The 26,347-nt window shown below is 42.1% G+C and overlaps 2 protein-coding genes across 2 annotated transcripts in view; one reads left to right on the top strand and one right to left on the bottom strand.

Annotated features, from left to right (window-relative positions):
• LOC141581415 (uncharacterized) overlaps positions 1 to 26,347 on the top strand; it is a 578,148-nt gene that overhangs the window by 328,459 nt on the left and 223,342 nt on the right. The window contains exon 11 of the mRNA XM_074386828.1: positions 25,371 to 25,445. Coding sequence (XP_074242929.1) covers positions 25,371 to 25,445 — 75 coding nt within the window. The remainder of the gene's footprint in view (positions 1 to 25,370; positions 25,446 to 26,347) is intronic.
• LOC141582028 (cyclin-Y-like protein 1B) lies at positions 1,038 to 14,093 on the bottom strand. The gene is made up of 5 exons (XM_074389509.1): positions 13,865 to 14,093; positions 13,152 to 13,271; positions 8,991 to 9,157; positions 4,269 to 4,431; positions 1,038 to 2,671 (listed from the first exon to the last, which is right to left on the bottom strand). Exons 3-5 carry the CDS (start codon positions 9,077 to 9,079, stop codon positions 2,558 to 2,560), a joined length of 366 nt encoding a protein of 121 aa, XP_074245610.1. The 5' UTR covers positions 9,080 to 9,157; positions 13,152 to 13,271; positions 13,865 to 14,093; the 3' UTR covers positions 1,038 to 2,557.

The following is a 26,347-nucleotide window of genomic DNA, read 5'->3' as shown; positions in this document are numbered from 1 at the left end:
TTTCAACATCAAATATAAATATCTAAGAGGACCCCTTGATCTGGGCCCAGCCCTGAGCCGCTTCTGTGGCCTGTCAGGGAATGCCAGGAGCCATGGCACTTCCCGAAGGTTGTTTGCCAAGCAGCAACCAGGCGGTGGGGAGGAAGAAGCCAGTTTCATTTCCTTGCTCCAGGACCTGGAAAGGTCTGACCCTGGAAAACACCCCACGCAGGGTATCGGTGACTTCAGGAGCCCCAGAGATCCATCTCTCAGACACCCTGCACAAGGACCCTGCAAGACAGGACCTGTTTAGGCGCCTTCCTTCCACCCCAACGCTTGTGGGGCCCATTATTCTCCTGAGAGCTTCCCTAGGTTATTTCCACCTACCCCCGCATTGACCTCCAGCCTTGGAGCACCCTCACACTTTCCCCGCCTGTGGAGACTCCACAATTATTCCCCTCCAAAGACCCCTCCCCAAACTGCCTCCTGGCATCAGCGATGCTGTCACACCTTGGTGACTGCCTCGGCTACCCCTTTCCCTGCCCCAAGCACCTCTGAGTCTCCATCATGACTTCCCCAGGTCTAGGGCTGTACTGAGACTGCACAGCGACCACGACACACAGGGCTTTCCTCCAGCACTCCCTCAGACATCCCGCCCACCCTACATGGGAGATGAGGCTCCACCGCCCCAAAAACGCGGCTTTCTGGACCCGCACAAGGCACCTCTGTCACACAGGGGTGACCCTAGGAATCCCTCTCCAGATATTCTCGGGCCTTCCCCCAAGGGAGACACCAAAGGTGGAGGAATCCCCTGGAGAGGATCCTCAGAAACCATCCTCAAAGCCACCATCACAACCAGAAAGACCCGAGGAAGAAACGTGACCACGAAACCCATCTCCACATACACACTCCTCCCAGCGGCAGTTCTAGGGACGCCATTCATGGTCACCTCACCCCATGGTGACCTGAAGACGCTGCCCCCAGGTTAAAGGGAAAAGAAAGGAAGAGTCCAGCAGAATTCCTGAAGGAAAATCCATTTTCCTTTATTCATTATGCATTGGAGCTAAAGCGCAGGGCACGAAGGGTTTTATAGACAATTTTAAGTTCTTAGTACAGTTTTCCACGGAAACTTTAAAAATTAATAATGAAAGAGATCATAGATAATAAACCCATCATAAGTACATTATCACTAGGTTTCAGCAGTTCTCATTTTGCTGTTTAATTTCAATTATCAATTCCAAATATTCTAGGAGTTTTTTACATCAAATATCAGATACAATATCATTAATTATGAAAGAACATACGTAACTATCTAACAAGTGAAGCTGAGAAAAAAAATATCATTATCACATCTAATACAAATGTTAATATTTAAAATAGATGAATTTGTGTATTCACCAAAGAGTAGACGCTACAAGCACCGAAGGCTTTGCATGAAACATTTTAACATGTTTCATTTAATATTTCATCTTCAGACACAAAATATCGATACATGAAAATATTCAGTTATGTATACAGAGCCACAGACTATGTTTGGAGGAGGAAATCACAAATCAACAGTGGAATATTCCAAACCACTTTATTGTGAACGTAAATGCAAGAGGCCGGGCACGGTGACTCCCACCTGTAATCCCAGCAGTTTGGGAGGCTGAGGCAGGCAGATCACGAGGTCAAGGGATCAAAACTATCCTGGCCACCATGATGAAACCCTGTCTCTACTAAGAATATATAAATTAGCTGGGTTGGTGGTTCATGCCAGTAGTCCAAGCCACTTGGGTGGCTGAGGCAGGAGAGTCATTTGAACCCGGGGGGTAGAGGTTGCAGGGACTGGAGATCTCGCCACTGTGCTCCAGCCTGGCAACACAGCAAGACTCTGTGTTTTGGTATGACCAGTATGGTCCTGGGGGAAGATGAGCTGATTTCGTCTCTCCCTTTATTACCATGAGGTGGGAGCCTCATTTCACATGTACAGATTCCCTTCAAAGACGAGATGAACAGGCCTGAGCCCCCATGGAACTTGGAGTAATGACAGCCTTGTCCCCATGCATTCTATCTTCCCACACTTGTTGTTTCGGGCCATCGTGCATTCAGTGCCTCTGTGGACAGAGATCCAAACCCAGGCACTCTCACAAATCTGGGGCCAATTCTATAGTTTTTTGAATTCCAGCTCAGTTCAGATTGTCACCTGCTTGGGACTGTGGGTGACTGTTGACTCTGCACTGGGATGTGGTGTGTCCATGTGACAGTAGTCTTCCCCAAGAGTTGTTCAAGAAGGTAGTGCCCTAGGAATGCCATCTGGACTCAGTGGAACAAGAAGTTTAGGTAGCACCTGGCACCCACTCTTCATGCCACCATCACCGAGCTTCACAGTATGGTTATCTGAAGAAATCTGTGCTCTATGAAAATCCTAATCAACAACAACAAAATCAACAATAGCAACAACGACAACAAAAAAAATTAAAAAAAAAATATAAAAAAAGAAGATCCTAATTTTCCTGGACTTTTTCAGCAATAGAAGTGATATTTTGTAGTCTTTACAGTTGACGAGTCCAGGATCTTATAATGCTAATTTCTGTCTTTAAGGTAAGATGGCATTAGAATGCCGAATAGCGATGAAATCCATGCTGGCGGCCCTTCTCACAGTGGCGACATCTTTGTGCAAGTCTTTGTATTCACATGGTGGTGACATAGCCTAGGAAAGTCAATTAAAGAGAAAATGGGTACAATTTTTAAAAAGGCTCCAACATTTTTAAAAAGGCATCATTGATGAGAAACCACACATAGAGATTCCTTTGGAGGCTTCCCTTGTAGCTGCTTTGGCTGAGTTTTACAGTGCCAGGTTCTGAGGATGCAACTCCCTGCCCATTCACTAAGGTAGTCTCCTTTAAGAGCTATGAAAAGATTGCCAGAGGCAAGACAAACTTACTTTATAGGTTGAAAGTTGGGCTCATTGCTTGGTGATACTGTCACATAAAAAATAAAATAGGGCTCCAAAAGATTTTCAGAGTATTGTGACAAGCTTGTAACAATATTATCTGTTACCTGTGCACTTGTTCCTTCAGCATAATCAACATACACTTGTGCCAAACAATCAACTTACTCAGTGATTCAAATTCTACCGAATCCTTAGTAGTTACTACACACTCCAAGCAGATTTTAATGAGGCAGGTGCGTGCTGGGCTGCTTGAGAACACCCAAGAAGTCTAATGATTGAAGCACCACAAGGTGCTACTTTACTTGCACATTGTGGTAGAGAAATGTATTATTCCAAAGTACCACCGAGACACCAGAGACAATGCCAGTTTTAAATGTGTCTGTCTCAGTTGGAATTTCCCTGTGTACTCACCAAGAGTCATAAACCATAAATCTTACATTGTCCCATGAAGCCATTTTCACTGAAAGCTCATGTCGTTCCTACACCTAGTACTTGAAACACTGGCACCTTATACAGTTTAAGCACAAGTCTCTCAGCCACTACTGCTTTGTCCGATAAACTCCTGGGACTGCACCGAGATATACAGAATAGACAAGGACACGACATTGTAAATTGCTGAAGTAAAAGACAGTCAAGAGCAGTAAGTGCATTGTCTATTTAGATATAATTAGGAATACAACTGTATTTATTCATGAAATAAAAAGAAACTCATTAAGAACAGATTAAAATAAAAAGAAAAATGCAGGTAGAAAATAAAAAGAAACTCATTAAGAACAGATTAAATTTAACAAAAATTATTCTGAATTATGGTCAAAGGAGTGAGAATATCAATAACGTTTTAAAATACAGATCCATGGCCTGGTGCAGGGGCTCATCCCTGTAATCCTAGCACTTTGGGAGGCCAAGGTGGACAGATCAGCTGAGGTCAGGGATCGAGACCTGCCTGACCAACATGGAGAAATCCTGTCTTTAATGAGAATACAAAATATCCGGGCATCACGGTGCCTGCACATAATCCCAGCTACTCAGGAGGCAAAGTAGGGGAATCCCTTGGACCCAGGATGCAGAGGTTGCAATGAGCTGAGATCGCACCATTGCACTCCAGCCTGGGCAACAAGAGCGAAACTCCTTCTCCTAAAAGAATAATAATAATAGTAATATTAATAATAATAATGATGATGATGATTCTTGTATAATGTGTAAAAGACTTGAAATATGATGCCAAAAAAATAAGCACTTTGGTCTGTTAATTTTAAGGCTTTCATTTTCCTAATCACTACTTAATATGATTTTGTCACAGATGTTGGCTTTTGCGGCCAATGGGAAACTCCACTAAGTGACTTCACAGCCTTACCTTCAATCTCTCTGCTTTATCTTTGCGAAGAAAACTAAATAGAAAACACAGGTCATGGTCGTATGCCAAGGCACGCAGGTCAAAGTAATATTTCGTATAAACACTGGCAGACACATGAATATTAAACTCAAGTAGCTCCAAAAAACTCTTCTCCATCTTACTCCTGTGGGAGGAGAAACACAATAAAGCGAACACAGGGCAATTTTAGTCAAGTGGGTTATCTTTAAAAATATTCTGAGCTACTAGGATGCTCAAAGTTCTGTTTTGAAACAAATAAAGGCTGAGTGGTTGGGTCCTTACACTAATGTCCAAACAAGGCACAGCTGCTTGGGGTCTCCTCCGCATCCCAGCAGCCCAAGTTTGGGATGAGGGAGAGGTGGAAGCCTCTTCTGCACTCCTGCTGCTGCCTCGGGGCTTATTCTTCACAGTTCCCTTAGGGCAGCTGCGCAACTCAGACTCCAAGCTCACTCACAAACCCCGCAATGGTGATGAGATGACAGGAATGATGGGTACCATTTCTTAGCTCTGAAGAAGCTCCAGGCATATTTCCCAGGACAATAACAGGAAGGGAGTTGCTGAAGTAGAGAAGCACCAACAGGAAGATGGGGCGCATCACCATGGCAACAAGGGGACCCATGGAGAGCCACCCTATTACCTCAGAGGATGAAAAACTGTAAGGCTACAAGGAGAATTGATCCCAAATAAATACATAAGCAAGATACATTTTATGGCAAAAAGAATCCCCTTCCCTCTGCTCCAGCACACCAGGCTGTGTCAAGGAGGCATAATGCAAGTTTCTGCTCACCTTAATATTAGGAAGAGACTGGGGAAGAATAACATTTCCAATTTGAAAGGCAGAAAAGTCAAGGAGAGTCATTTTGGCTAAACTCATATTATAATGTGATTTATAGTAGGGCCCTGGCCTTAACACATGCAGTGTTGCTCTTGAGTTGGGAATGCAACCCTGAAGAACTCGGCATCTGTCACCCCTGGACAGAACAGAATGTGGGGGAGTTGGAGGCAATGGGAGAGGAAAGCACTGGGAGCCGTCCTCTGCCTCACGGTCATCCAGCTGCCCTCACCAAAGCTAAATTAATAGGTACACAGTTAGAGTCATTCTGGCTGCTTTCAGAGTAAGCCCTGTAATGAGTTAATTGCTTAAAAATGATCAATATCTGAACAATACATTTGGTTTCTTGGTTTGAAGGTTTTTAACATTTTACCCATTGGCCAAGTAAGCAAATGCTTGAAAGTGGAGGGCAGTTAGACTCTAAGTCAAGATGTGGGGATCTCATTTGCTGAACGTAAAATCCAACTGAACCTCCTTCTAAAATTAATATCCTCTTCACGTATCCTTAGGTCTATAGAAATGTAAATGAAACAATATTTGTATAGACAGGTAATCAGGTCGTGACTTACTACAGAAATTAATGGCACTTCCCAGAATTAACGTAGCTATTCATAGAGGTTTAATCACTGAAGAAAAGTATTCTGTGAACAGCCGATTCATCTTCTAAGATTTCTGTTTTTTTTTTTTTTCTTTTTATGTGGAGTTTCTCTCTTGTTACCCAGGCTGGAGTGCAATGGCGCAATCAGCTCACCGCAACTTCCGCCTCCCGGGTTCAGGCAAATCTCCTGCCTCAGCCTCCTGAGGAGCTGGGATCACAGGCACGCGTCACTATGCCCAGCTAATTTTTTGTATTTTTAGTAGAGACGGGGTTTCACCTTGTTGACCAGGATGGTCTTGATCTCTTGACCTCGGGATCCACCCGAGGGGGATCCATCCGGGATCCTCACTCGGGATCCATCCGCCTTGGCCTCCCAAAGTGCTGTGATTACAGGCTTGAGCCACCGCACCCGGCCGATTTCTGGGTTTTTAAACAGCTAGTTGACTGAACAGCATACCCTTTACAACACAGCATTTCTGCATAGTGGCTACTCAGTTTAACTCTCTAGAAAAGATATATATTCCGGGGAGACACATCGATGTTGGAACGTTTTAAGAAAAATCTGAGGGACAGCAGTTATTTATCTGTTAAACTGACACTCAAAATGGGATCATTGCAAATAGTCAAGAGGAGTAGGGTGAGACACATGTCTATTAAATGCTTGGACGTAATGCTTTTCAGCTTCCCAAGATCACAAACAGAAGCAGCCTGTTCAGACCATAGCTCCCGGTATATCTCCGTTCACACACAAACAGCTCTGTTTGGAACCTGTCTTCTTGGGGCTGGCCTCTGCCTCCACTGCTTCTGGAGCTCACTTCTGTGGAAACCTGCACTTATCCCTGCATGCTCTCTGATCTTGTGACTGGAAATCAGAGCCTCAGCCAGCTTAGCTGCAGGTTTTGAGAACAATTCAGCTGCCAAAATGGCAGAACTAAGTGTTCATGATTACAAATTTGAAACCACCTTTGCAAAAATTGTAACGGAGAAAATGATGACAGTGAAAGAGGATTGATGTGACTTCATCTCACTTCTAACCTCCAAGCTGTCCTTGTTCTTTCCTACACAGAGGCCAAACTAACTTTGGAAGGAATGTAGTTTGTAGTTTAACTTTGTAACCAAAGATGGTAACAACCCTTTCCCAAAACAAACCCCTTTCCCACCTGGGAACTAGATAGATGACCTTTCCACAATGAATAAATTAGCCACAAGATTAGAAATTGTGGCTTAGGAGTCATGAGGCTGAAGGCTGCAAGAATTTGAACCTGCCCATATTGATCCTGGGAATAACATCACTATTGTAAAACCTAAATTGAGTGCTTGAGATATTTTGCAGACGTTGTACTGGGATCAGGTGACACCACCCTAACAAATCAACGTGGCTCATCTGGTTTTTTGGCCCCAACCCAGCAGCCAACTCAATGCAGGAGGACAGCTTCAACGTTCCCCTATGATTTCATCGCTGACCTGATCTGTCAGCACTCCCCACTTTCTGACACACTACACACCAAATTACTTTTTTCGAAAACCATCCCAGAGTTTTCAGAGAGACTAATTTCAGTAATAGTCAAACTCTGGTCTCCTGTACATCTATCTCTGCATGAATTAAACACTTTCTCCATTGCAATTATCCTGTACTGATAAATCAGCTCTGGCTAGGCAGCAGAGAAGGAGAAATCAGGCAGTCACAAATCTTGCTTCCTTTTAGGGAACAGTTTGCAGTGGATGACTATGATTAAACTCCCTTTAGCATTTGCAGCTTTCAAAGTACTTCCATTTGTTTCAAATTCATTTGCTGTCATACTCTTTGCTAAAATGGCTCCCCCAAATATCACAATTATCACTTGGTTTATACTATTAGCAAAGTGGTGACAAAAATGTTTGTTTGTTTGTTTCTTAGAGAGAGTCTGGTTCCCTCACCCAGGACTGAAGTGCAGTCACGTGATCACAGCTCACTACAGCCTAAAGTTACCAGGCTCAGGCAATTCTTCCACGTCAGACTCCCAAGTAGCTGGGACTACTACAGAACCTGCCAACACACTTGGCTAATTTTTTTAAAATTTTTTTGTACGGACAGGCTTCACTGTGTTACCCAGCAGGTCTGAACTCCTGTGCACAAGGGATTGAATGTAGATACATACACACTGCAGTGTATCTACAATATAAACTGTATCTTCAATTGCAGCCATACACTGAGGTGATTCTGAATAGCAGTCCCCCTATGTGGAGTCACGGGCAAAGATGGATCACAAAACTAACTTGTTCCACTGCCTGGCATTGTCTTTTCTGCTGGTCAACGTAAACAAGAGCTGCTCCATTGTCTTGCACCAGATGCGGCTGACACAGCTGTCCTCACTGTCCAGCGGGCACCCAGGGCAGCTCTGCTGGAAATGCCCCCTTGCTCACCCTGCCTGCCTGCTTCAGGGCCCTTCACTTCACAGCAGTCATAAGGCCAAATGGGAAGGGAACCCTGGGGAAGCTGTGTTGCAGTGCCATGTTGGTGCATCTGGGAGGAACTCCATGACCCTGCACAGCTCCCAGACTCTCATAAACAACTACTGGCCCCGAGCCTGCTTCTGTGAATGTCTGAGTACCCAGGGAGCCTGTGAGTGTGGTGGGCATGGCGTGATGCCCCAGAAATGCTTCTCACACTGCGGGAGGTGAACGTGCAAGCTTCTAACTCATCAGACCGATTTCCAAACACATGCAAGGTTAATGGGGAGGAGCCAGGGCAGAGAAATCTGTAGCTATTTAACATCATATCTCAAGGTTCCTATAAAAGCAGATCTTCAGATTAAAGGGGGAGACAAGGACCAGCAAAAGCAAATACACAATGGGTGACTTAGGTTAAAGCTGTAAGTTCTGCATAGTCCCGAGGCCTTAACACCTGAAAAGTGGCCAGTTATTTCAAAGGCCTGATGTTTACCCCTTCAAAGGGGACTGAAACTGGCAGGTGGCTTCTAAAAAGCTATAAAGATATTTACTGCACTGTGTCATTCTGACAGCACACTTGTAAGAGGTTTTCCAAAAAACAATCAGAAAAACACTTCAGTTTATCAGCCAGTTATTACAACAATAACACTTCAAGACTTACCCATTAATGCTGGAAAATATAAACTGTTATACTAAAGCTGGATAGATTGAAGTCTGTGGTCTTATGCCTACTTCCTTTATCTGCACAAGGAAACCTATAAAGATATTTCTTACACTGATAACTTGGAGAGCAAATGAGGCATGGAAAATGATGACAAAGTTTGCCAAAACCTTAGAAACTCACATTGTCTCAGCTGCAACATCCTTGGGATTCTGGCTGTCATCCGCACTCCAGTGACGACGATTTCCCCAAAACTTGGAGGCCAGAAGCATGGCTCCGTAGACAATTTGTTTCCAATTAGTAGGACAAAGATCGATGTTAGCATTCGTTAAAAGGCGTTCAATGTACACCTGCAAAAGAGAGCACTTGTCTTTGATTTCAGTTCTGTTTCAGTGTGCTGATAACATTTAAGAATGAAAGACTTCTGGTTTTGGCCAGAACGTTAAGTGCCTTTTATTCTCATGTTCTGCAGAGAGTTTGCTCAGACAAAGCAAGAGGCCCAGTCCCCGTCATAGTCAGATACTTCTGCAGCATACTCTGCCCACAGAAATTTTCATGCCAATTTCATTCACAGGGATGTGAGCATGAAGAAAGGCACCTTCAGCACCTTCACACTCATGAAAGGCAGCACAAACACAGGCCTGGTGCAGATTAAGGTTGTTCAGGAAACACTACAGTGCCATCCGCGTGCAGCGTCACACCTGGCTGGCAGGTAGATAGGAATTTTACAGGTGTGCCATGCTAGAACGTGTAGAACCCAAGTCATAATGAGAACACTGCTGTCTTCTCCTTTTCACAACAACTCACCCGCTTTTGGGACACAGGCTTAGGAACTGCAGGTCAAGAGTGCCTCCCAGTGCTGCCGGGCAGACAGCATGACAAGGGCAGGTCTCTGTTGCTGAGAAACAGTCCCTGTATCCAGAGCCTTGATGAGGAACGCATGTGAAGGAATGGAGGGTCCTGCTCACAGCCCCTACTTTCCATGTCTCCACAATCACTTCACAAAAACTTATTTCTTGTCCTCCAGTATCTGCATTCAGTCAATTCTGGCGGTTTGAAGGCAGAGAGAGCTGCCAGCCTCTCTATCCTTGGGGTGGCTGTAAACCCGCCAAGCAGTTTGTGAGATAATCTCAGAAATGATTGTCTATCTGTCCAATCTCTATCCTATAAAGAACTAGAAGAAGGACCAGCTGAGGGAAGGTTACAGAGATAAGCTGTGAGATGTTGCTACCTCAGAGGGTGCTCTGTAGAAGAGTATGACTCTATGCTACTTGAGGTCTTCGAATCAAGGTGAAAGAAAAACAGTTTATTTTAAGAGAGTTCATTTATTGTTGAACATTATCAGATCGGTGGCTCAGATCTGGCAATGTTCTCCAAAGTCAACTGTGTTTTCCAAATCACATGGCCCTTGAACATGACATGTTCTTATGAGAGATCCTGCTCCCTTTCTCTAAAACCCTGCACTGTCGGTTTTCCAAGGAATAACCCTCCCTCCTAGTGTTCAACTCCACAGGACTCATGAGAGAGCACTGAAACAGCACTGGCAAGCCCTCAACTTCCTGTCACCTTTACTGGTAAGCCAGTGACCCGCTGACACTCATCGATACCACTTGCCCTCCTGGGTCAGTGAGAAAGTTTCTCTTTTAACATTGACTCTTCTATCAGCATGATGGATCCTATCCACTTTTGCAGAACACTGTTCCCCAAATCACCTCTTCTTGAAGACTTTCTCTCTCTCTGCCAGAGATTTTCCCCAATACAAATGTGTTGCCTGTTCCCATCCTGCTCTCCCCAGCTCCCCCATGACATCCTCTCATTTGCTCACAGTGTCATGCCCTGGTGCCAGCTCCTTGCCTCCCATCTCACCTTAACCACCCCCCCAACCCCATCACTCACCTGAGACTCCTCTTGCTGAGGTCCCTGGAGCCTTCACACCCACAAACCAGAGCCCTTCACCCCAAGGCTCCACTCCCCAACCTGGCCCTAATCTTGTCCAGGAAATTGCCATTGGCCCAGCTCCTGGAGACTAATAATTACATGTGAGTTACCCTCCTCTAATCCGTGCATAATCCCTCCATGGCTACCTTCACTGGCAGGCTGCCTGCTTCAGGTTCTGGGCCGCCACGTGCCACGGCTCACCTGTAACAGCCTAGTTGCTACTTAGTCCTCTTCTCTGCCCCAACCCCCCTCCCAACTATGGACTGCTCTCTCCCAAGCACTTGGGATAACCTCTAAATTAAGAACGCTGCACTGCCCTGCTCAAGATCTACCATTAGTCCCCGCTTCAAACTGGAATAATACCTCGACTTCGTCCCCGGTCTGCAAGCCAAAGGGCCCTGTGAGCGACGGCTCCGCCTGTGCAGCCGCATCTTTTCCATTCTTTCCTTCATTTCTCTCACAGGCGGGCTCCCTGCTGTCTGTTCCTTGAACACACGTGAAATGTGTTCCTGTCTCAGTCTTGGCACTCAGCCCACTGCCTATAATGCCAGCATTCCTTATCATCCTCGCTTTATAGTCAGGTCACTGCTCAGATGTGTCCTCTCTAGAGAGGCTCTTCCTGATCATTCTATCAGAAACAGCGAGCCCCTCCCATCACTGTCTCTGAATCGTGCTTTATCATTTTGCTATTTGCCATTACCTAAAAAAAGAACTGCTTTCCTCATTAAAACAAATGCCTCATAAAGACAAGGACTGTGCTCGACCTGTCCTCTTCTCTACCCCAGCATTTAGAAGAGTGACACAGGGTTGGCATCCCAGGGGTGTTTATGGAATGGGGACCTTCTTGGCAGCCTGTAGCACTGTGACCCCAGCCTTTCCTATCGCGAACCCTTTGTTCTTATCACATTCTCCTGCTCTTCCTCCTCGTACTCTGGCTCTTTTCTGGGGGCTTGCCCCTCACATGCTGGTGGTCTTTACAGAGTTATCTTTTGTCCATCTTCTCTTTTTTCCCTTTTCCTGAGTAGCTGTGACTATAGGTGTATCCCACCATGTCCGGCTTGTCCACTTTCATTCTAAACAGTTTCTTTGCATTTGAGCAACTACTCTTTTTCTCTTTTTTTTCCCCAGAATGTTGCTGTTGTTGTGCAGGGTGGAGGGCAGTGGTGCAATCTTGGCTCACTGCAAGCTCTGCCTCCCAGGTTCCAAAGATTCTCCTGCCTCAGCCTCCCAAGTAGCTGGGATTACAGGGGTCCACCACCATGCCCAGGTAATTTTTTGTATTTTTTAGAAGAGACAGGGTTTCACAGTGTTGGCCAGGCTGACCTCGAACTCCTGACCTCAGGTGATGGCCTGACTTGGTCTCCCAAAGAGCTGGGATTACAGGTGTAAGCCATTGTGCCTCGCCTTGAGCAGCTACTCTTACTCTTCATTCCTTACCGCCAGCTCAGATTCATGCTCCAGTCCCATACATCCAAATGATGACTGCACTGCTCAGATTCATGTTCCAGTTCCGTTGATTCAAATAATGACTGCACACGTCACTCTGCTATCTCACAGGCACTCCAAATTTAGCCTGTATACAGTGAAGTCCCCCTTCTTTCAATCCAGCTTTCCCTCCTGCCTCAGCTCTCTCTCTCTCTCCATCTGGAAGTACCACTCCTGCTTCCCCCCAGCATGTGCTGGGCATTCCCAATGGCTGCAGCTCCATGAAATGGCCTGCATCTGATCCAGTGCTCATGGAGAGGTTTCTATGCAGGTGCCCAGCGGAGGCCTTCACCCCTAAGCTCTAGCTGGATGCTGAAGGAGAGGGTACTGCTCTAAGTATCCTTTCTCTCCAGGCCATGTAGTTGACATTCCTCTACCACATGGTTAGTGTGGGGAGGGTCAAACCATCCCAGCCATCTGAACAGGACTTTATATTCTGAATGAGTCTCACCACAGGAATTCTGGGAGAACCATGTAGAGGTAAGGACACAGCTATGGCTTGGCAGGCTAACTAGCAAAGCCCACGTCCAAGTCTTAGTAGTTCCACATTCCTGGGCAATTTCCCGAACAGGCACAAGAGGTCAACAGGAACAACAAAGCATTCAGAGCAGCAGCTCCAGGTCAGAACTGTGGGGAAATACAGCCTGGAACTCAGCTTAGACCTACATTGGAATCTGTTGAGGGAGAAACCAGAAGTCTCTCCTGCTGCTTTCAGTAGCAATTATTCTGTGATAAGAAAAGCAATGGCATCATTTTAAAACATGACGATGATTAAACTCTAATATGTGTATTTACTTTGTTTGCATAGGTTTCTCTTAAAAGATCTGATGATAACTTTAGGAACTTTTATTTAGAAACACGGTCATACGCTGTGTAGGAGACCAGTTATTAAAGATGCTTTATAAATAAGAAATAGCTTACCAATGCTACGATTGCTCCTGGAGCTGTTAGTTTTGTGACTTTAGAAAGAGCACAGAAATAACTGAAAATGCAGTTGCGTGTGGGATCATCCTCAAAGGATTTCCCTGGAATATTTTCTTGCTGAAAGAAGAAGAAAGTCAATATACATATTCATTCAAGAAAACTTCTTAAGTACTCTTAAGATGGGGATGTTAAAATTGGTGCCCACATGTCCCTTAGAATAATCTTGCTGGGATAATATGTCTTTTAGTTCTAAAAATATAAACGGCAGGATCTTAAAATATTTTTGGTTTTGTGTAACCATAGGTGCTAAGGTGGCCCTGTGGCTATCATATGCCTGAAGCAGCAAGTTTTTAAGTTTTGATAGCACTTAAACAAATTTAACTTTAAATTGTTTTCTAATTCCATTCACAGAGTTCGTTCATATTTGTTAGGACTACTTACAAATATTCTTATTGTTTGCTGCTATAAAAACTTATCTTTTAAAATGACACATTTTGTTATTTGGATGGTATGTTTATTCCCCTTAGTGCAAAAATTAAACAAAGCTGTACGTCAGCTCTTACTCCAGTGTGACCAATTTACAACACTCCTTACATAAGATGATTAGACACAACTTAGTGAAGACTTAATGGTGGATGATTTTGACTTCATCATGAAATCAACACAACTTCATAAGACATAAACAGAACCTCAGAGAAAGTGACACTTACTGAAAGTGGATGTATTGGCTCATCAAAAACAGCCAGAGATCTATTTGCATATCTATAAAAGAAGAATGTGCATTTAAGAGATTAATTCACAAATGGTTAATATCTTAGTAAAGTATCTGCTGGGAGTAGGGCATGGAGGGCGGAGGGAGATACTTCTTGTTTGCTTTGGTAAAATTTGTTCACCAAAACAGTTGTTGCCAGTTTTTCTCCTGGATCCTGGCCTTCAGAAGGTTTCTTGACCTGTTATTCATCAACACATCACGTTCTGAACTGGGAAGTCTTTTCTACATTGATGAGCCAGACTTGCCTTTAAATACTGACTCCCGCTAACAGGCAATGGTAAGAAGCTATGTCTATTTTTACTCCTCTAACCTCATGGTGGAGTGGAACACAGGAACATTTTAGGAAGCAGTAGTTGTTGGCAATAAGGATTTTAGAACTTTTTAGAATCCATTAAGATTTCCCAAATCTTTCTTTATTATACTATATGTTTGCTGAAGTAGTTTGAGCTACACACTTAATTGCCTTTTCATTTTAAAAGAAGGCAGTCTTTAATGAACTTTACAAACTAACACATTATGTGATTATTTAGGAAACCAGTGGTTTTCCTAATGTGGTCGGTGGACCCCTGAGATTCCCTAGGAGACCCATGATGTCAGAACTGGTTGTTGTTGTTGTTATTATAGGGTTTTGCTCTTTCCCCCAGGATGGAGCACAGTGGTACAAACCTGACTCACTGCAGGCTTGACTCCGTGGGCTCAAGCAATCCTCCTGCCTCAGCCTCCCAAGTAGCTGGGACAAAATGTCCATACCACCATGCCCAGCTGATCTTTTCTTTTTGGTTTTTTGTCTTTTTTGATAGATGGGGTCTTGCCACATTGCCCCGGCTGGTCTCAAACACCCAATTCAAAATAATTCTCCCACCTTGGCCTCCTAAATAGCTGGGATTACAGGTGTCAACCACCATGTATGGCCCAAACTGTTCTTACAAGAATACTAATTTAACCTGAGAAGCTGATTGAAAATAAAACACACAAATAATTTATTACTTTTAAAAAGTATTAAGACATTGATTGCTTTCTTCCTGTTCAACACTTGTAATGACTGTTTAAAAGCAAACGTGGGTAAAACTGATGGTTTCTCAGTATGAATAAGGGCAGTGCTACCGAATTATACCAGTATTCGTTCCACTCTTCACGGCCCCTTGCAGTTTGTATCAAAGAGCATGTTTCACTGAAGAATGTCCTTGATGAAACAGTAAAAATTAATGATGTTACTAAATCTTGGCCTCTCTTTTTAGTATCCTCAGTAGAAAGTTCACATAAAGCGCTTCTGCATACTGAAGTATGGTCATGTTAAAGAAAAGCACTTGTGATTAAATTGTGAGCTGAACAAGCCAATTTTTCACAGTACACCATTTGTATCTGAAAGTATAACTGACTGTTATCCATAAAATTAAGTCAAGTGAGTCTGTCATTTCAAGGAAAATAACAAGTATTTCTCTATAATAAAGCTAAAACTTTCAAGCTGAAAATCTCAACTTTGAAAACTCATACGTACTACTGTGAGCTTGAAGGCATCTCCATATTTGAAGACATTTTTATAATGGTGGTGATACTAATGAAAGTGAGTTTTTGACACTCTAAGTAAACCAAGTAGCCAATGCATAATATTGTAACAGCCAGTAAGGGGACAGATCCATTTATTGTACAAGAAAGCTCAGTGACTATTAGTGAACGAATTCATTGATATGTACAATCCTCTTATAGCTATTTTAATCAGTTAGCACTTCTGGAGTTTTGGTGGGGTTAAAGAATACCCACAGTAACCTGATAGCTTTATAAATACGCCTCTTTCCTACTGTATATTTGCATGAGGCTAGGGCATCTTTTTACTGCTTCTTTCCAAATGAATTGCAAACAAAGACATAAACAAATACACTTTGGAACCCTTAATAATTTAAAAGATTTTTACGAACCAAAAAACCCACAAACGATTTACTGTAGCACTGTAAAATAAGCACTCTACAGCTTATAATGTCTAGAGTTAGGACCTGACAGCGTGTTGCATATGACACAAAGTGATGAGCTGGAATAAGAAGACAGGTTTCAAAGAGCTCACCTGTGCTTTATGTTGTAACATATTGCCATGGTCACACTGTGGAGAAAAACAAAAGTTGTAAGAACTGATTTTATCATTTGTTAGGTCTGAAGATATATTTCCAAAGGCGGGGGAGGGAACCCTCTCAGTGGCCCTGGAATCGTGTATTCAAAACAATATCATGTGAGCACTTTTCTTTTGTTTTAGTCCTCTGGCTCTACAGCAAAAACAGGAGAACCAAAATACTACGCAAAAGGCTGATAGAAGACTTGCGTCTGCAGATGGTTCTTAGGTATAAATGATGACATATTCTCCCTGTCATTTGCTCTTCTGCCCATAGAACCTTTCATTCTGTGCAAGTTACTTATATCTATGTGTTCATATGCTTACATTTAGGCCAGACAGTAGTGTTTTGCTTTTTAAGTTGCTAGGCCCTGCATTTCAGCTGATTTAGTACTCACCCATTTGTCATTATTTCCCTAAAAGCACAGAATGAATGTGCTTTATACCAAACAAAGTAATTTAAAATCGCCTATGCATGATTAGTAGAAAATTTATTAGTAAACAGCATAACGCATCCAAAAATCGATGACACTTGTAGCTCTCCTAAAATAAGCAGTACTAAACACACAGCGTAACACCACATCATACAATATTAATGACAGGTACTTTACATTAGTTTAAAGAAAGTATGAATGAACAAATACAACTCTTTGGATGTATGTTACTGTGTTACAAAGACATCCACAGATGTTGTGTGTCAGGAAACAGGGGCTTTTCTTTGATAAGGTCTGTCCTTCCATTCACCCTCAACATTTAAAATGAGGCTGAGAATAATTTGAGAAGGCAAATTGGAGTTGTAAAAAGTAGGCCTTACAACATTATTAGCATCTAAGAGAGATATTTCTATAGTGCTTCCAACAGTGTCATCTCCAAATTATAAGATCACAGAATTTGAAGTTACATGCTGACAAGGACCACCAAACCTCACGTGACACTCCATGCACCGCCCATTTTACAGTTAAGAGAACCAAGGCTTAAGACGGATTCACCCAAGGTCCCTGAACAGTGCTCCTGTAAACTGCAGGTGTTCAGAAAACACTACGGTGTGGTATAAATTGAAGCATATGCACACATAGATAGAAAAGACTCGCACAGATGAAAGGCTTTATGGGTAGAAAGAAGAGCAAATGACAGGGAAAACCTGTAATTTTTATGTTAGAACCATCACTTTTTCACACAAAGGAAGCAGTAGCCTCCACATTTGCTGCACACTGGATCACCGGGGGAGCTTTAAACAGGACCTCAATGTCAGCTGGAGACATTCTGATTTAATTGGTGCTGGGCATGCTTTAGGCATCAGGGTTGTCGGTAAAGTTCCCCAGGTCATTCCAATGTGCAGCAAAGTTGGGAATGACTGAATTAGGGTGAAGATCAGAATCATCTGGGATGCTTTTATCCATATAATGATGTCTCACATACTTCCTCATTTTCCTAAAAGGCTTGTGAGTGTCCAGAGCCGGAGGGAAGGTGGAGCTGGGAAGATGCATGTGTTTGCAGACATATGTTTTGAAGAAACAGTATAAGTGATTCTAATATGGCTCACTTCTTCCATTGAGAACAATGCTCTACTAACCATGAAATACGTTTTTCAAAATCTTTCCTAAAAGCCAATTTTCTATATTAACTTGCTCAGTAAACCTTTCTTTCATCAAAAGCAAATATACCAAATAATCCCTTCTAAAACTGGAGAGTAAATTAAAACTTACTATGCTTCAAAAATAGACTTCTAGTCCAGGCACGGAAGCTTATGCCTATAATCACAGCATTTTGGGAGGCTGACTTGGGTGTATTGCTTGAGCCCAGGAGGTTGAATCCAGCCTGGCGAACACGGCAAAACCCCTTCTCCAAAAATATATATTATTTTGTATATATATTTCAATTTTTAAAAAAATCTTGTAAAATTTAGACCACACTGAAAGAAAAAGTAGGACTTTCACTTGTTTGAACAAGGGCAAGCTTAAAAACTACTTTTGAATTGCATACTGAGACATTAGAATCTTTTGAAATCAGAAGAAGTCAGGGACTCTAGCCAAGAAAGAGTGGCTTTTTACTTAGGACTGAATACAAACATTAAGTGATGCCACCATACAGATCAAAGCTCAGGGCTTTAGACACAGGTGAAGTCCAGTTCTTGCTGAAACAGAATTGGATCTCAATTATTGTTATACATGAGAGAGGAAAGTCACATTATTAGGAGTATTAATGGCCATTTTTGATTAAAGTAGAAGTTACTAACAAATTAGCTTAAAACTAGTACATTAGAGACAAACTTAAGCTTGTAACTTAGTCGTGTTTATAGACTGGAAAGTGAAGTTAGGGATAAGGACATTAACATTCTGAGGTACCACTTGTCAAACTGTTTTCTGAATATCAACACTCATAATGGAAGGACATGTTAATAATATTTTTTGGACATCTCCATTGGAGCTGGCTTTTTAAAACAACTTGAAGCCATCTGTCAAGGGTGTTGTGAAAGGGCATCTCTGATTGTGGCCTATGATGTGCTGGTGCATGATGGGAAAATTTAAATGCAGATACACTATGGTGCCACTGGAGGACAAGCTGTTCCTTCTTCCAAGAGTAGTTTCCAAAGTAGTGCCCATCGTGCTAGGCCTATGGCCCATCAAGAACTACTAATTTTTCCTAGAAACATCCAATAAAAAGCACCTCTCCTGCCCATTAGGTTCAATACTGTCATAACAGAAATGCATCAGATAAAGAGCTGTGATTATTCTGGGATGGCTTATTTGCTAACTGGCTTTCCCTTTTACCACACAGTGTCTAAGATTAAAAAAATTCATCCTTAGGTCCTGAAAAATCCATATATCATTGACATCAGCTTCTTCAACTGCCTGCTGAAAAGGGCAACCAAATGGCTGAACTAACAGCGGATGGCCCGCATGCTTTTAGCATACGGGGGTCTGTCACTCAGCCCTTGGCAACCTCGTTGTACTCACCATCCTAATATTTGGCTGAGATCAGGCTTGCTGACTGTGCTGTTATCCAGGAGTATGGTGGAACACGAGCTGTATTTTCTATCAAGATGCCATGGAGGTATCTGAAGAAGAAGGAAGATAGAGAAAGACATCACAGTAGGATAAACTTACCAAAGTTTGGGTTTTTTCCCTTTGTCACAATGTCAAACAATAAGGCATTAAGGTATTTTTTATACCCCGTGACCTGTCCGAGTGTGGTATCATGTGCAGCTCTATGGGAAACTCATTGGAGGCTCTCGTCACAGATGATGTTTGAAAAATGGGTTATAAAATGCTGCCCTTGATATGACACTGATCATCAAACCTGGCAAGCCACTATTATAAATTCCCTTTATAAATAATGGGAAACATTTATAATGGAATTTCATGTTCTTTTTCTGATGCAGGAAAAAGCACTGAGATTTTCTATTTCTGTTATTCATTAACTGCAACAAAATATCATACATTAAATAATATTGACACAAGAGCATTTGATTGCAGTAAATGAAGACCTAATACTACATTTACTCCCTTACTAATCCTTAATGTGTGCATTCAAGAGAGAGTGCGATGGAACCAGTGTGTTAGAGCCAGAGAGTGTGCGTGCCAGAGCTGCTCAGTCACCAAACAAGTGAGGGGCCATAGGTCTCCCTGGGCCTGTTTCCTTGTGGGAGGATGGAAAAAGTACTGCTTTTAAGACTCTCTCACATCCAAAAATCAGATGATGAAAACGACTTTTGGAATGTAACTTTCACTTCATGTTTACATAAGACTGCTATGACACTACTCAAATGAGAACTTCTGAGAATACTCTGCATTCGTTTCAAAAGTTAATTGATTTCATTCTTTAAGTTATTTGATGCACATTATGGCACATTCCTGCCTCACTCGTGCTGCTCTCTGTCTGGAATATTTATTCCTTTCCCCCTTGTCCCAGCAAGCTTGACCTCATCCACCTTCTGGGATCCCTTTGCCTGCAGCCACACCACAAAACACTTCTGTTTTTGCGTACACATCAGTGTAATTCACTGTGTGTTACATGCTACAATTGCCTGCAGGGCATCCCCCTCATGAGAAAGTGAGCCTCTCCAGGAGAGGGAGAACCCCTTCTCTCCTACATGCAGCTGCTGAGCACAGAATGTCGGAGAAATTAAGGAGTTCAATAAGAGCTTGACCAATATTCAAGTCAGTGAAAATTTGGAAAGTAAATCTTCCTACAGATACAAATGAGTGAAAATTCATCCACAGTGCTATCAGAGATATGACAGTGAACCTTTTGAGCCCTGTGGAAAATCAACTATCTCTAAAATACTTTAAAAATATCTATTCATTTGTTGAGAGTGCGATAGTCAATACGGAAACTGCCTCAATTATGTTAAGTAAATGTTCCTGCTGGGCAGGTGAGGTGGTTTACTCCTGTAATCCCAACACTTTCATAGGCTGAGGTGAGTGGATCACATGGTCAGAAGTTCAAGACCAGGCTGGACAAGATGATGAAACCCCATCTCTACTAAAAATACAAAAATTAGGCAGGTGTGGTGCTGGGTGGCTGTAATCCCAGCTGTTGAGGAGGCTAAGGCAGAGAATTGCTTGATTCCTGAAGGCGGAGGTTGGAGTCAGCTGAGACTGTGCCATTGCACTCCATCCTGTGTGACAGATGAGGACTCCATCTCAAATTTACAAAAGGGAAGTGAGAGAGAGAGAGAGAGAGAGAGAGAGAGCGAGAGAGAGCGAGAGAGAGAGAGACAGAGAGACAGAGACAGAGAGAGAGAGAGAGAGAGAGAAAGAGAGAGAGAGAAAGTGCTCTTGGCTAAAAATAATCCCAGTAGCTAAATGCCAATCACCAAATAGTTGAAAAGATCAACAGCTTTATTTAAAACCACAAAATACTGATTATTTTAACTGGAAAAAAAAATAACTCAGATGAGTTTTCTTTCCTCCTCTTAATATGCTTGTTTGCATCATATTATCACACTCTTCCATTAGGGTCTCTCGCAAACTCATTAAAGACACAACAGGGTTGGATCTACTACTAATCAGTCAGTATGAAAAAAAAGGCAGGGTACAGAGAAGATCTCGTGGTTGTTTATAAACCTAAGCTGCATTTAAACATTGCTAGTAGCCAACAATCCGAAATATCCATAGAGTCCAACAGCATTTTGCTGCTTTAGATGCTTTGTACTGCAAATTCACTTCTTTCTTAACCAAAATCCAAGATGTTTTTGAACAACATTACTATTTGAAGGACCAAATTACCCTTTAAGATAGAAATGTTTTAACTCCAGCAGAACTCTTATGTTTCTTAAGCTATTCTGTTATAGATTACATTAACAGTGTTATGTGATTATATGTGTATACTTTTGTTGTCTGAAAAACAAATATGGCATAAAAAATAAAAATGGACTGATTCAGATACTTTCATTCAAAGGGAAAGAAGGTATCCCTTAATGTCACTACTGTTGAGGTAGTGCAGCATAATACTTTAAAATAAGAAAAGTCAATTCTGAGGAAAATTCCATACATGAGAATAAAAATAACAGGAATAACGCACCAAAACACAGACTAACTGGTACAGCCTCAGGTGAAATCTGTCCCCGTTTTTTTTAATTAAAATGTCCTATCACTCACTGTGACCTCCACCTCCAAGTTCAAGCAAGTCTCCTGGCTCAGCCTCCTGTGTAGCTGAGACTACAGGCATGTGCTACCATGCCTGGCTAGTTTTTGTATTTTTAGTAGAGATGAGGTTTCACAATGTTGGCCAGTGTGGTCTTGAACTCCGGGCCTCAAGAGATCCACCTGCCTCAGCCTCCCAAAGTGCTCGGATTACAGACATGAGCCACCACACCCGGCCCTGGAGATCACGGTTTTCTCCCCACTTTTTATGACATGTTTTAGATGTTTTTAAAATAATTAATGACTTTTAGCTCACTTGAAAATTTCCAACACTTTGTGTGCTAACAAAATCGGCTCCATCTATGTTGCACAGCAATGGGACCACATGGCAGGTACGGAGTTTGAATAGAGTTATTACACAAGCCCTGAGTGGAAAAGTGTAATATGCTTATAATAGGTATAACTAGAAAATTGTCTGAATTAAGGTCATAATTATGTTCCATTAAACTTAGATTTACACTTACATATAGGTTCTAAATGTGGGTTAAATATGATGGATTGACCACAAATTTATTTTCTCTTCCTTGTGAAATCTCATGAGAGTTAGTCATAAAATAAACATTATACACAGAACCAGGAGACAGGATTGACAGCAGATGATTCTGAGTCAATGTTGCAAGGTGGCAAGCAGATAGAGGAGTGGTAACTGACATAAAAGCACAACCCTGGTGCCCACAGGGAGTGACATGAACAGAAACAAGCAATGCCGTGTATTTTGAAGAACCCAACACAGTCTCCGAAATCATAGCACATGGTACCTGGGAAGGTAGGGTGAAACACAACAGAGCCAGCAAGGTCAATAGTAAGTCTGTGGTTAGAACCGCAGGTCCACCTATCCTCCCATCTTAGAAGGAATGTGGATGTGTATTCCCTGGATATATTACACCTGAAGGTTTCTGAGCTCAGACCCACCAGGGATGAAACCTGGGAAATGGGAGAAAATGGCACACACAAAGGGAAACTCAACCTTGCTTCCCAACCCTGCTTCCAGAAAACCAGCAGCCATGCTTGCACCGCCCAGGCAATATCACAACCAATTTAAATTTAACTTAAAAATCAGACAGCCTTAAAAATGGGCACAGTAAGTTAAAGACTTTCCTGCATAAATCTGACATTTAGGAAAATAGAAAAGAGTTAGAAAATTCACCTAAAAAGGATCATGCTAACAGCACTGGGTCCCTGTTACATTTCTAAGGAATCATGACAGATCGACTTTTAATTTAAACAATTAATTTCTTAACTTTTCGAAAGTTTACTCACAGAATATATGCGAAAGCTTCTCCTCTTTTCTTGCACTAAAAGTAAAAATATAACTAATCAATTTTGGTATAATAAAATACCATAGAATAAAAGTAGTTGCTAGTTATCTCATCATCCCTATATAAAACAAGATACATCTGATTATCGCTATATAAAAAATCAATTAAAAAATTTTAATTTAAACAAAATTTAACATTTAAATAATCTGGCATGATGAATCTCTGAGTGTAAAATCTGAAAACACAGTTTTACTTCTTGACCTAACACATATTCTATTACGTTCAAATGAAAGAATCCCCGTGTAGATAAGGAAAGGCAAAATAAATTAGGGAATGTCTGTGATTACATTTCAACATCGCACGTTGAAATGTAATCCCCAGGGTTTGAGGTGGGGAAGTCTTTGGATCACGGGGGCAGATCCCTCATGAATGCGTTAGTGCCATCCCCTTGGTGATTAGTGAGGTCCTGCTTTGAGTTCATGGAGGATCTTTTTGGGGTTTTGTTGTTGTTACTGTTGTTGTTCTGAGACGGGGTCTCACTCTGATGCTCAGGCTGGAGTACAGTGGCGTGATTATGGTTGACCGCAGCCTTGACCTCCTGGGCTCAAGTCATCCACCCACCTTCCCCTCCAGAGTAGCTGGGGGTGCAGGCATGCACCACCACATCTGGCTAATTTTTAAATGTTTCATAGACACAGGGTCTCACTCTGTTGGCCCAAGGTGGTCTCAAACTCCAGGCTCAAGTGATCTGCCCATCTTAGCATCCCAAAGTGCTGGGATTGCAAGTGTGAGCCACTGCACCTGGCCTGATCTGCTGATTTAAAAGACTGCAGCACCTCCCACTCTCTCTTGGTCCTTCTCTCACCATGTGAATGATGACTTCACCTTCCACCAAGATCATTAGATTCTTGAGGCCCTTGCCAGAAGCACATGCTAGCACCACACCTCCTGTACAGCCTGTAGAACCGTGAGCCCATGAAGCCTCTTTTCTTTATAAATGATCGCATCTCAAGTATTCCTTCATAAAAATGCCAATATCTGGGACAGATGAGAAATTTAGCTAATAAAAACGTTTACCTATTGTATTTCTGAACCCCTATGCAGCAGTGTTTTGTTTTCTCATTCTACATTTACACATAGCTTACTTTCATTATCAGGATCTAATAGCTGACAGCTCTAAGAACCAGTTTCTGGCCAGGAGTCAATCGTGAGATGCGCAGGAATATCTGGCAGTATCCCGAATGACCTCTCGGTCATCTAGTCATACATTACTGATAAAATAAATGGGTCTTTACTCAACTGAAAGGTAGCCTACCTTAAACTTAAATGTCAAAATGAGTATGCCAACCTAACTGAACAGGGTATCCTCAGCACACACAATCATTTTGTTCTACCAATGTCCAAAGAATAAAAGCTCCAAAGAGGGACTTGGGCCACACTTTCTTCCCTACAATACCTCCTCCTTTGAAGTTGAACTGGTCTCATTGACACACATTTCTAACCACTGAAGTGACAGGGGCAGGGGATTGGTTTTCTTCTACTTCCGTACATTCTATGTGTGAGAAGCCCATGGCTCTTGGAAGAAACTGAGAAATTTAAGAATCCTAACCAGAAATTACTAGCTCAAGTCAGACAAAGTCCTCGCAAACTATGAAAATGTAGGTGAACGACCCCTTTTTCTTGTGCTGCATTAGTTCTGATGTTATTCTAGAACCCACAGTTCTTGTATTCTTGTCGTTAAAATTAACTGAAAAACACGGGGTATGGCTTTTTGAAAATAGAGTAAGATAACAGAACATTATGAAACATAAGCAACAGTACAGAAAAATCCTACAGTTCTAATTCTCATCCTAAAACAGGCAGGATATGGAAACTTTACACTAGTTTCACACACTAAGGCTAATATGGAAAACAGCACAGGGCATGTTACGTTTCTATTACATTGCAATGAAAAAGTTGTAGCATCCACTTGGATGTGACTGTGGTTAGAGCACTGTGAAAAAGGAGGCCAACATCACAGATCCAATCTAGAACAATGGATTCTTTTGATTTGCTGCAGTGAAATCCAAGCTGTGGCCTAAATCCTATCAGTCATTATTAAAACATACTCTTTAGAGCAAGGGAAAAATGTCAAAGACGTATGAAGAAAAAGGCATAAATCCGTGACTACTACACTAAATCATGTGGCCAATTAATTGTGTTGGTGAAAATGTCACCAAATGTGTAAACACAAAGTCTGTATGTTTCCAAAAACAGTGACAACTAAAGGAAATTATATCACATGTGAAAATAAGTAAATCTATGAAAAGTTGAACATTTTTAACTAATATCTGAGTTTCTCTAAATACTCTCTGTTATATACAAGACAGAAAATGTTTAGGTTTTCCTTGAAAGCAGAAATAATATTGTCTTACCACTCATTTGATACTTTCTCAGGAAGAGTGTGCTTGCCCTTGGACGGACAGAAGCAAGACCTGTAGAGGAAGAAGAGGAAACACTGTCATAAGTGAGGTGAGTACAAAAGATTCTTTTTAAAGCGACATAGCCATTTTAATCACTTTTACAGTCTTGAGAAAAGCTTTTAGTAATAAATGTCAAGAAAATAAAGGCACCAATGTCCCAATTCCACTGGAGAATACAAAAATCACAGAATCTCTGCATGCATGTGGAGTAAAACCGGGCTGGGGCTGGAACTTCTTTTTCAACCTTGCACCTAAATAAACGGATGCAACGTTCAGATGAATCACATATATGCCCTCCTCCCTCTACTTATCAAATATAACCACCTTCCTCTAGGCTGCTATTACCAGCACATTTCAGGGAAAGTCTCAAGCAGGAAGAGATGCTGTGGTCAATTCCTGTGGTCAGACACCAGCTCAGTATTTCAAATGTCTTAAAACAAAGAGCTGTCTTGGGCAAAAACAATTTTTTAAACAGACAAAGTCTCACTCTGTTGCCCAGGCTGGAGTGGTGCAATGGTGAGATGGAGCCAGCATAACTCCCTGAAGGCTCAAACTCCCGGGCTCCAGAGATTCTCTTGCAGCTGGGACTGTGGGTGTAAGCCACCATACCCGGCTATTTTTTCACCATTTTTTTGTGGAGACAGGGTCAAATGAGACATACTTGTAAATGTGTAATAAATCCTCAAAAATGAAATGAAGAGTCTATTTTGGGCTGTCATCAAACACTACCCATCTTCTACCTGGTGTGTGAAAGCACTCAGAGGCTTACTTTACGCCACCAAACAAGGACTTTCAAAAGTCCTTTCATGCTTTGTGTATAAAGGCAGAATTCATTCATATACTATCTTTGTTCATTCTTTCACCATTTTTTTTAATATTCTGAGAGAACGATATCTTTCAGCTACAAAGTCACATTCATCATGAAACTTAATTATTCTAACGTTTAAATAA

This window comes from Saimiri boliviensis, chromosome 1, assembly GCF_048565385.1.
Source record: "Saimiri boliviensis isolate mSaiBol1 chromosome 1, mSaiBol1.pri, whole genome shotgun sequence".
NCBI classification, from domain to species: domain Eukaryota; kingdom Metazoa; phylum Chordata; class Mammalia; order Primates; family Cebidae; genus Saimiri; species Saimiri boliviensis.
Note: the sequence above shows the minus strand (reverse complement) of the source record. Positions and strands in the feature narration are given on the sequence as shown.